This window comes from Lactuca saligna, chromosome 3 (genome assembly GCF_052625555.1).
Source record: "Lactuca saligna cultivar CGN05327 chromosome 3, ASM5262555v1, whole genome shotgun sequence".
In the NCBI taxonomy this organism is placed as follows: domain Eukaryota; kingdom Viridiplantae; phylum Streptophyta; class Magnoliopsida; order Asterales; family Asteraceae; genus Lactuca; species Lactuca saligna.
The window spans coordinates 96,112,121-96,124,406 of record NC_136419.1 but is presented as its reverse complement, the minus strand read 5'-3'; the positions used below and the strand labels follow the sequence as shown (position 1 = coordinate 96,124,406).

At 40.8% G+C, this 12,286-nt stretch overlaps 1 protein-coding gene across 1 annotated transcript; it reads right to left on the bottom strand.

Annotated features, from left to right (window-relative positions):
• Nucleotides 1-1,018: 1,018 nt before the first annotated feature.
• Nucleotides 1,019-4,740, bottom strand: LOC145037027 (putative LRR receptor-like serine/threonine-protein kinase At4g37250). Its single transcript, XM_078985573.1, has 2 exons — nt 2,988-4,740; nt 1,019-1,827 (listed from the first exon to the last, which is right to left on the bottom strand). The coding sequence occupies exons 1-2, from the start codon at nt 4,615-4,617 to the stop codon at nt 1,145-1,147; spliced, it is 2,313 nt and encodes a 770-aa protein (XP_078841699.1). The 5' UTR covers nt 4,618-4,740; the 3' UTR covers nt 1,019-1,144.
• Between the last annotated feature and the right edge of the window lie 7,546 nt (nt 4,741-12,286).

Here is a 12,286-nt window from a genome sequence, read left to right as displayed (position 1 = left end):
TTTCATTGATCACGCATCTTCATTGTCTAAAATAAATACTCAAGAATCTTCAAAATATCTCTTGCGGTAACACTATTCTTCAATATGTTCTGAAGTAGGTATTATAGATAACTTCAAAGCTTCACCAACGGGTCGAGTTTTATCATTTGTTGATCAAGATTGCTACGATCGACGACACTGAGGTGATCCAGCTCATCGAAACTCAACTAATGTGTTTTAAAAAGCTCATGCAACACCTCACAGTTGGGCTCGTCTAAATTTAGCGCGAGTGGACGCAGGTTGTGCTGTTCGTTATTCTAAAAGGTTTTTTGGAAGTTTTTTTTTTTTTTTTTGTCATGATGGCCACAATAAGTAGGGTTTCTTCGTATTAAGGGGACAAGGGCTTATATAGGAGACATATATAGGATGGATGATAGAAGAGAGAGAATAAAAAAACAAATTACAGCTCTGATATCATGTAATCAGACATATTTTCTTAAATTGTACTGATTCTCATTTGTCAAATTAAATAAGATGTATCAATAGATATGATTTACAAATACCGCTATAAATGATACATGTACACTAAGGGTGTGTTCGAAAAAAATTAGTTGGTAACGAGTAGCTTGTAGTGTTTTGTTAAACCCTACATGAATTAACATTTGAATTTGGAGTGTTTTGTTTAGACTAAATGCTAGAAGTTTGTAGTGTTGAACTAGATTTTTTGTTTAAAATAGAACATTTTATCAAACGCTAGAATCTAAAAGTTTTCAAACACTTCCAAACGTTTGATACTGAAATATTAATTTCAACGAGACGAACAAGATATAAAAAGATATTTTAAAAAGTAACAACCAAATCATTTTGCACTAAATAACTTAGAGGTTGTGATGATGTACCACTAGTTTGGGGCGTCGCTCTAGAGGGCCTACTGTAGACCCAAATTCCGAATTCTCTTTGCAAGATTGAGTTTAAGTTTTAGCAATCACAGTGTTGTAATTCTAATTTCATGTTCTTATGACAACGAACTAGCAATTAATAAGTTATAACTTGAAGATAAACATTATATATAAAAAAAAAAACATATAATTATTATTTTCCCAACCATAAATACATATCTATTTCTACAATTTTCCCATTTCCTAATAATATAATTTCCCATTTCCTAATAATATGAAAAAGAAGCCGAAGGAAACTTGTCAAGAGCATGGACCACCTCTTTCATATGTGGTCTCTTTTGTGGGACAGGTGATATACATCCATAAGCCACTCTTAGTAGTGCCAACAAAGCATCCTCTTTACCCTCCAAGTCAGCACGAATCGCCACATCAACCATCCGTAACACCTTTTTCTTCTCTTCAACTGTCAGCGTAGAGCTCCACGTCATGCTAGCCGGACCAAACTCATCTGATATAATAACCTTCCCAGTCAAAAGTTCAAGCAACACCACACCATACGAGTACACGTCCCACTTTGGACTAGGTTTTAGGCTTCTTAGAGACTCTGGGGCATAATATGGTGAAATGCACCCCATGGAACTTGGGCTAGGGCTCGGGTTTGACCCCATCACGATATCTGGGAAACTTTCTCGAGAGGTATTTGACCTTTTGCTACCAAAGTTTCGAGTTGATCCACCTACTTTGTAACTTTGATCACCTGCTAACAGTCTTTCAAGCCCGAAATCTCCTATCTTGGGCTCCATATCAGATTCTAGTAAAATGTTACTTGGCTTGAGATTTCCGTGTACTTGTTTCTTATCATGGATGTACAATAGTCCACGAGCCGTGCCCTTTGCTATCTTGAGCCTCACTTCCCATGGTAGCGGAGAAGGCGATGATCCAACTTTTTCTTCAAAAAGAACAAGACAATAAAGCATGTCAATGAACATTCGATTTTTTTGAAAATAATACTATTTGATTTAAATTATTTATTTACTTACCAAACATCTAATATATTCTTCAATTAAAAAATCCTATGGACTCAACACTATTGATGAAACGAGTAAGTGAAGTATACATGTTAAAATTTAAATAAATTGAATAAGTTTGCCGGTTTTGTAAATTTGGGCCCCCAGTAATTTGTATAATTGACAACTCCAAAACCTTTTTTGCTATTATACGCCACAGGACAAAATTTAAGTGATACGTAAGAGTTGACTTGAGGTACGTTAATAAAACAAAGGGTTCAGTTACAACTACTCCACTATCGGTCCCCCGTCAACAGCTCAGTTTAGCGATAGTTATGTCGGAAAGCTAGATTGCGCATGTGCTTGCTGATTTTAGATTGGTAGGTAATTAAAGGAAATATATAATAATGGATCTCATTCTAATTCAAAATGATTACACTGATAAGAATCTATGTTCTCTATTAATTTTTCCTAAAATACTCTTAAATAAATTCCAAGCTTGTAAAAATAATGCAAGTAAATATTCTATATTCAGAAACAAGATGGCATATTTTAATGTATTTCTAAGAAAACATACCATTTTAATTATCTATTATTCACAACTTAAATACGTATAATTAAAATACTTAACTATAACGAAAATAGGTTGAAATATATGTATATTATAAAATAGTCTAAAACTCATTTAAAATTTCCTCGAGTATCTGCAACTTCAAATTATTTTATTTAACAAAATCAAATAACTGTCTTTAACAATTAACAATATCAAATAATTGTTTTTTGAAAAAATACTTAACAATGCTATCTAGTATATCAATTATTAATGAAATCAAAAAACAATAAAGAAAAAAAAAACGTTAAACTCATCATTTTTAATCATACTAAAAATTCACTTTCTAATATTACTTTATACATTTCCAAAAAAAAAAAGTTACTTTATAATCATTTTTCCCACCTGTAAATTATTTTGGACCGATTACTTTGTAACTAAAGTTTATGTTACGTTTTATTAAAAGTCGCGACTCTATAGAAAACGCTAACATGCACATCCTGGGAATGCTAAAATACGCATAACGAAAAAAATCGAAGAAAGATGACTCACTGTAACGTGCATTAGCCAAGCTGCCATGGGGAACGTAATCGTAGATTACAAGCTTCTCATCCGCAGCCCAATAAAACCCACGGATCCGAACCAGATTCGGATGGACCAGCTTCGCTATAACCCGAACCTGGTTCTCAAAATCCTTAAACCGGTCTAACCCGTTTTCACCGATCCGACGAACCGCTAACATGGTTCCATCTTCCAAAACCGCCTTGTAGATTATACTCGAACCGGTTGTGCCAAGAATATATGCAGAAGCTTTCAACAATGTCTCAAGCTCAAGCTCCTTTTCACCACCATCAACAGTCACTAATCCCCTCTTTTCTACGTCTTTAGTTACCGGATTGTCGAGTTTAATGGTTTCCGGTGGCCTACTTTCGGTGTCGGAGTTTTCCGAGCTTGAGTTTTGGCTTGATTCGTCTCCTTCTTCTTCTTCATCTTCTCCACCGGTGTTTCTTCTCTTCATTAAACATGCCCATGAACGTAGCCATTTGTGTTCTTCTTCTGATGACCCCCAATCGTATTCCCTGTTTGAAGCTTTAGCTTCGTCTGGACGGCGATTTGATGGAGCCCCACGTCGTTTTTTCATTATGTAGATGAAAACCAGGGCTAAAACTGCGACAATGGCGATGTCTCCGACGACGATTCCGATGATCGTGCTGGTTTTGAATCGGCTTTTTGAATTTGAAGAATTGTGTGAAGGAGTTGAGGGGAACGATTGAGGGATTCCGGCGATAGCTGGAGTGAATGTTGTGGAGTTGGGTCCGGTGGTTGATGAAGAGGAGGATTCGCAGAGGTTTTTTAATGGCTTCCCGCAAAGCTCTGGGTTTCCGGCGAATGATTCTTCGTCTTGGTTGACGAGAATGTCGGATTCGGGGATTGCTCCTTTGAGATTATTGAATGACAAATCAATTGTCGCAGTTATTGGAACTTTGTTCGCGAATTCCGGCGGAATCTCGCCGGAAAGATTGTTGTGTGAAATGTTAAAGTAAACAAGATCACCACTACCGAACTTTTCCGGTAACGAACCGGTGATGGAGTTTTTTGACAGATCCAAAACTTCAACAGACTCAAACCCGGAAGGAAGTTCACCGGAAAACTGATTACCAGTCAAAGAAACCACCGTTAAGTTTGAAAGCGCTGCAAGATTCTGCGGCAGCTTTCCCGTCAACGAGTTACCAGACATATTAAGATAGCGTAAGCTCCGCCACCCTCCGACGAACTCAAACTCACCGGACATCAAGTTGTTTGAAAGATCAAGAGTCTCGAGTTCAGGTGCATTGTACAAAGACAAAGGAATAGACCCACTGATTGAATTGTTCGATAAGTTCACTTCCCGAAGGTGTAGAATCGAACCCAGATTGGCGGGAATGGTGGCGGTGAGTCCCGAACTGGGAAGCGATACTCCGGTGACACAAGTGTTCTCACAGACGACGCCATGCCATGAACATGGAGTGGCGTCGGTGTAGCTCCAGGTGTCTAGAACACCTAAAGGATCGTTTAAAACAGAGTATTTGAAAGAAAGTAAACGAATGCCATCGGTTGTGAGTGCAAAAGATTGGTGAAGAATGAGAAGAAGAAGAAATGGAAGGGTTTTGAAGGATAAATGGTGGTTGATCATGGAGGTCATGATGTTTCAGAGGAGGAATCGCACATCTCCTGTTGATGGAGGAGAAAGAGAGGGAGATGAGAATGAGATATATGACACCTATAATAAGTCCGAGCAGAATACCATGTGATGATGAGTTAAGTAAATAATTGTACGATGGAAATGAGGAGGAAATTAATGTAAAAATAAAGGAACAAATATGATATGTGATAATGTGATTACACCTTTTTGGCAATTGTACAAAGATTTTTAAACCTAAAATTATATTAAATTGACCAAAAGAAATTATGGATCGTACTTATTATTTATTTCGTATCAATGACAAGATAATTATAGTTGATGATATGAAAATAATTTTGTTTCTTCACTTAAATTTTAAAGGAAATTTCAAATTTGGTATTTGTGTTTGTCAAAGTTTTGAGGTTTAAGCCTAAAAACAAATTTTATACAAAATACCCCTATGATCATGTTTTGTTGTTAGTTTGGTTTTTATTTTATTATTTTATTTTTTTACGAACATTTAAGTGTTTTTTTTCTGTAGATTTTCTTTGTCTCTTGTGTCAGTAACGCAAAGACATTAGCTTACGCAAACTGTTTGTTCTTTTGAAGATTGCAGATCTAAAAATGTATACACGTCCTCTTCTTGACGCAGACAAGGATCATAGTCTTCTAACATCTTCGGACATCTATTAGTCTAAAAAAACATATACATCTTTGTTTTTTTATTAATTTTTTTTAAAACTTAGATTTATTCCAATTTTATCTATGGTAAACAATTTGAAAAAAAAAAAGTTAAAATAGTTCAAGAAAAAAAATGTTCGATCACACAAGCATGACCTTTGTGATAAATTTATAATAAACATTTAATTACAATACTAGTTGTTGGAGTTGTTTATATAGATATAAAAAAAATCTTAGTATTGTTTTATATTTTTTGTACCAAGTTTTATAATCATTATTTTATGCAATCTCAATCATTTATTAGGAAAAATACTTATGGCCAGTTTTTAATTAATTTAATTAAAAAAGTAAAATGAAAATTTTGAAAATTTCATTTTAAAAATCAAAGTTTATTTACATCCTTTTTGTGTGTCAAATTCTTTGATCTCTAATTATAATATTTAAACATAACTTTGTGACTAAAACTTAATGATTTTTTATCTTAATTCATATCATTTTATTTTAACTTTTTATATAATAATACATCAAATTTAATCTAGATTTGTTTTTATCTATAATAAAGTCATATAAGTACAGAAACCTTTTTTTAATTTTTTTTTAAAATGAACTCATTTATATTTTAGTTTATTTTAGCAGTTTGTAGACATTAAAAAACAAACATTCTTTTTGTTTAAGATTGCATACACTTGTTCTACGTATTCTACTGCAAAGGTCTGCAGATGTGGTCGGTAGACTCCAAACATTTTGACTCAGGCAAAACAAATAAAATCTTATTTTATCTTTTAAGTTTTATTAAATAATGAATTTACCATCTGTATTTATATATTAAACCTCAATCCTACCATCGGTGACTGTATCTTGTTAACGTATTCTTAAATAAATAAATCGATTGTCAAAACCTCAATTAACCTCCTATTTTTTTTTCCATAAAATCCTCTTAACTAAACTACTTTCAAGCTTTTGAAACTCCCCAATGAAATTCTCAATCAAACACCATGATTTGTTCTCTTAAACCACACATCTTCTTTCCTTCCCTTCAATAGTCCAAACCCAATTCCCAATTATCATATTTACCTTTTTAAATCCTCAAAGACACTTGTTTTTGTTTCCATTAGAGCTACTGAGAATAGGATCGAAGCTGCCATATCTTTGGAGGAGGAAGAAAGATTTTGAATGACCAGCTTCAGAGAAGGCGTTTCTAGGAAACAAAATGCCAATAACAGATGCTATGGCCCAAATAGGTTTTTAGTACTTTGGATAATTGAATTAAGGTTTATTTGGCAATTTTAATTCTATGCAACTTCAATTCTTGGATTACATGCTCCTTTAGGCTTTAACACTAATTTCGTTTCAAAGCTTTTAAAAACAACCTTCACTTACAACTTTAAATACAACAAACCATCGAGGAACAAGTAAATAAAGTAGTGTAAAAGGTAATAGTAATAAAGTGGTGTGAAATGTAAGGTAGGATCCACTTAGGCCCTGTTTGATATGCATCTGACCGAGTCAAGTCAGATATTTTTTGCTGACTATGTCAGCTAAAAGTGTTTGATTTATAAAATTTAGGTGTATGACTCGGTTAACAAGGTCTGACTGACAAAAGAATAAAGACTTTCCTATACTACCCTTAAAAATTCAGTGCACATGTAGCACCTGGTTTCTGGTATGTCAATCTTATTCGAACATTTCCTATTTTAGCCTTGGACTCGGCGAGTCATAGGTCCGACTCGCCGGGTAGAGACGCGACCCAGGTCACGTTTTAAGTTGGCGACTCGGCGAGTCCATATCCTGGACTCGGCGAGTCGCCGCTGTTGGAGGAAACCCTAAGTTTCATGGGTTTGCACCCTATTTAAACGACTTAACTGCCCCAAGCCAGCCCCCATTCACCCTTAGAGCCTTGTATACCTCGTCCTAAGCCGTTCCTTGAGAGTTTGAGACTTTTGTGGGTGTTTTTGAAGGTTTTGAAGGAGGAAAGAAGTAGATCCAGAAGAAGGAAAGCCAACCAAGCAACTATTGTGTTCTTCCAGCAGTTCCTTTGAGGTATAACCCGTTTTCCCCATGATTCTATGCTTAAAACTTCATTTGGGTCTTTTAGTTCAAATCCCCAAGCTTGTATGTGCATTATATGTCGTAATAAGATGTTTGGCCTCTGGATCTAGGCAAGATTGAGCTCCAGGAGCTCAGATCTGTTAGCTTTATGGCCCTATGTTGCTTGTTAGCCCTAGATCTACCCTTTTAAGGCATTTTGAGCCCTAAAATCCATATTGGTGAATATCCACATGTAAAGTTGGAAACTTTACGTGTGATTTGTGTCCTAGAAGTCCAGATCTATGAATGGCATGGACTGAAATCGAGCAAATCTGTGTATTTGGTGGATGCATGGCGGCGACTCGGCGAGTCATATAGGTGACTCGGCGAGTCTGGTCGCGAGTCACCGAATTGGTCCCTTTATGATGTATCGAGTTGAGCCATGAGTCACAGGGGGTGACTTGGTGAGTTGGGAGCTGAACTCACCCATGTTGGGACTCGGCGAGTCAATGCCCTGACTCGGCGAGTCCAAGGCAATCTTCATAGATCAAGAACAGACTCAGCGAGTTGTTCATACAACTCGGCGAGTCTTAGCATTAGTGTTCTTCGGATGAAGATGAACTCGACGAGTTGTTCATACAACTCGGCGAGTAGGATGAAGGAGTTGAATGTCAGTTTAGAAGATGAACTCATCGAGTCATAGCCTAACTCGATGAGTAGAATCAGGGACCCAGGACAATTGTCTGGACAGGGACTCGGCGAGTGGAGATCCACTCGGCGAGTCGGGTCAACTAAAAGTTGACTCTGATTTGACTTAGGGCTAGACCAGGGGTAAAATGGTCTTTTTACCCAAAGGACAGTTAGCAGTGTATGATTAAGTATATTGTGGGAATTACAGCCGGGGAGTTTCCGGAGCAGCAACAGCAGTAGTAGGTGATCAATTCCCACACAGACCAGCTGCTATTTCGAGGTGAGTTTCCTTCCAGTAGTAACGGGTCTAAGGCACCAAGGCCGGCCCGTATAGACGAGACCTTAGTATTAGAGTGTGGGCCGAGCCCGTATCTCTTAGTTGAGTTGATTATGATATATGCCAGTATGATAGAATTATTTACACTTGTTGTTTGTGCGATACTTGTATGATATGAGTTAGCGATTGAGTGTGGGCAAGGCCCGTATCTCTCCGAGAGTGGAGTGTGGGCTAGGCCCGTATCTCCCAGATAGCGAAGTGTGGGCAGGGCCCGTATCTTCACGAGTGTGGGCGAGGCCCGTATCTCCCAGAAAGCGAAGTGTGGGCGGGGCCCGTATCTTCACGAGTGTGGGCGTGGCCCGTATCTCCTAATTGAATGTTGTTTGTTACATGCTTGCATGGTATGGGGTAGTATGGGGGAACTCACTAAGCTTTGTGCTTACGGTTTTAGTTTTGGTTTCAGGTACCTCCTCAGCTAGGGGAAAGGAGCCGGCGCGGTAGCAGCATGTCACACACACACTCTCCGGTTTCCGCATTTACGAGCTTTTCTGGGACTGATACTCTGATATTCTGATTAGTTGTATGCTTTGGTTTTCAGACATGGTTCAGTTTATATTATGGATGATCGAATGATGTTTTAGTTATTAATATTTTCTAAAGTAACGTTTTTAAACAAAAAAAATTATGTGAAAATTGGGTCGTTACAAGTTGGTATCACAGCCCTGGTTTGAGGGATTCGGACACGTCTTCGGGAGTGTCTGAACTCAAATCGAGGGATTGAAAGATTTTCTAAAAGAAAATGTTCTCTAAAATTTAGAAAAGAGTCTTAAGAAAGAGCGAAGTGTGTGACGTGCGCAACCGGCCGAGCTCAAGTAAGTATTCCCCATAGTACCCATACAAGTTTATGTTATGTTTATCAGCTTTCGTAGAACTGCATGCTAGAATAGGACTAAGGATCTAGGAGTGATTCCTTATGTGCCTACCATTCGTGTTTCAGTTGTATGAGAAATTGCATGCTAGTTACGGAGTAGACAGTAAGTAGGATAGCCTGAATAGGTTATGCCTAGTAGTATGAGCTTAGCACTATATACTAGCTCAGTTCCTGAAAGTGGATAGAGTTAATTGAGATTGTTACCCTTGTCTGAATGCTGCTTGCTTCGTGCTTCGTGGGACTCTGAATAATGGGAGTTAGCCATTAGTCGAATGCGTCACGTCACATGTAATCAGGATTGGATAATCTTAGAGTGCCGAATTTGATCCTACTGCGTAGCTCTTATTTGAGTCCAACCGTTGTAGGGACGAGTCTGGTACTCGAAGGATTATCTGAGCCTCGTCACATGTGATGGCATTCGGGTAATGGCCAATTGGCATTATAATGAGGCCTACAGCAGCTGAGGACTGGTTAGAGTAGAATTAGAGATCTCCCTAGGGCAAGCCTAGGATGAGTATAGCTGTGATCAGCAGTAGTGAAGGGGATCTGGTGCAGTCGAGGAATTCCTTGGAGAAGGTACGGATAGATGTGGAAGGTAGTATGGGCCCGTACTACTGAAAGCGGAGGATCCGTACCCGAACCAAGGAAGGCCAAGATAAGACCAGGGAACCTATAAGTAGTTGAGATCCCTCAGAAAGTAGCAGTATCACTAATGATTATTGTGATGTATTGCAGAATGGTGGTACTTCGATCGAGACCGGCAGATGGCGGTTCAGGAGAGGGGTCAGGTTCGGGATCAGGCTCCGAGCCGATTGATGAGAGGCTACGCTTGTTCATCACGTCGGAGATCACCAGGGGCATCCTTGAGTCGACCCCCATTCTCTTTGGGTCGATCAAGGAAGGGATCATGGAGTTGATGGAGGATCGCCTACGTGCATTCAGGAGCGATTTAGCCTCTAGCCAGTCAGGATCTCGCACACTGTCCTTCAAGGACTTCAAGGGAAGTGGTGCGCCGGATTTCCATGGGGTGAAGGACCCCATTGTCGCCAGGCGATGGATTGCAGATATCGAGTCTGCCTAGTTGACTAGCTTCTGCCCTGAGGGATCGAAGGTGAGATACGCAACAGGGTGTTTACGAGACCGAGCCCAGGATTGGTGGGAGTCAGTGGGTGACTCGTTGGGAGCCTCAGCTATCGAGGCAATGACCTGGTCGGACTTTGTGACCAGGTTCAGGGCAGAGTTTGCACCGGCGGTCGAGCTTCAGCAGCTGGCTAGGGAGTTTCTAGACATAAGACAGACGACGGAGACTGTGGCGGAGATCACCGCCAAGTTCCGGGAGAGGGCTTTATTGGTGCCCCAGTATGCCGGTGACGAGGACATGAGGAGGACTCGTTACCATGATATGCTACGAGCTGACATCCGGGAGCATGTTAGCTTTTCGGCTTGCCCTACCCTGGACTCTATGATTTCCAGGGCTAGGGAGAGGGAGATAGATTTGGAGCACATCCGGAAACGGAAACTAGAGGACGGTCAGGCAGGAGGGGCTTCGGGGAAGAAGCCCAAGGGATCAGATGGTAGGCCGAAAGGCCAGTCAGGATCGAGCCGCTGCGGGAAATGCGGCAGGACGCACGTGGGGGCATGTAGGATGGGATCAGGAGGCTGCTACAAGTGCGGCAAGATGGGGCACTTTAGCAGGGATTGTACTGCTCCAGTTTCAGCTATTCAGACATCTGAGTTGTTGTGTTTTCACTGCAACCAGAGGGGCCACAAGAAGGCCAATTGCCCCCATTTGACAGTTGCAGCGCCAGTGAAGGCACCAGCTCCAGCGACCCTACGGATCACGGATGGTCGGCAGGGCAAGGCAGAGGCTCCAGTGGTGAGGAGTCGGGCATTTTAGTTGACTGCCGAGGAGGCACGCGCCACACCCGATGTGGTGACGGGTATGATTCTTTCCCTCTACCTTTTTTTTATGATGTTATGATATTGATATGTGCTCTATATGTATATGTATGCATTAGGATCGTTCCATGTGAACGGCCTCCCAGTTCAAGTGTTATTTGATTCAGGAGCATCCCGATCATTCGTTTCCCTTGCACTTAGCAAGAAGTTTCACGAGTCATCGGGCGAGTTAGATTGCCCTTTGGAAGTGGAGATCGCTGACGATCGATCGGTGCGAGCATCGATGATATTCTGAGATTGTGTGCTGCGTTTGTTTGAGGAGCGCTATTTGGTAGATTTGGTTCCCATTCCGTTGCATGGAAACAAGGTGATTATAGGCATGGATTGGCTGAGCCCCAATAGGGCGGTGATAGATTGTGCACAACAGCTAGTACGGGTCAGGACCCCAAGCGGGGGAGAGCTAGTGATTCATGGAGAGAGGCCTCAGTGTGGACCCACTATATGTTCAGCTGCGAGGGCTAGGCACTACCTCCAGCAGGGATGCGCAGGATATGTCGCATATGTGATGGATACCCGGGAGGCGGGTAAGGCGACAGTGAGCGAGGTTCCGGTGGTTCGAGACTTTGCAGATGTTTTCCCAGAGGAGCTTCCTGGGATACCTCCGGAGCGACAGATGGAGTTCAGGATTGACCTTGTCCCTGGCGCGGCTCCGATAGCCAAGGCGCCGTATCGGTTGGCCCCTCCCGAGATGCAGGAGTTGTCTACGCAGCTGCAGGAGCTGCTAGACAAAGGATTTATTTGTCCGAGCAGTTCACCCTGGGGAGCCCCGATTCTGTTTTTAAAGAAGAAGGACGGGTCGCATCGGATGTGTATAGATTATCGGGAGCTGAACAAGGTAACGGTGAAGAACCGTTACCCGCTTCCGAGGATTGATGACCTATTTGACCAGCTTCAGGGGGCATCTTGGTTCTCCAAGATTGATTTGCATTCGGGTTATCATTAGATGAGGGTCAGGGAAGAGGATATGCAGAAGACCGCGTTTCGGATGCGCTATGGTCATTATGAGTTCGTGGTGATGCCGTTTGGGCTCACCAATGCTCCTGCCGCGTTCATGGACCTCATGAACCGTGTATGCAGACCGATGCTGGATCGGTCTGTGATAGTCTTTATCGATGATATCTTGG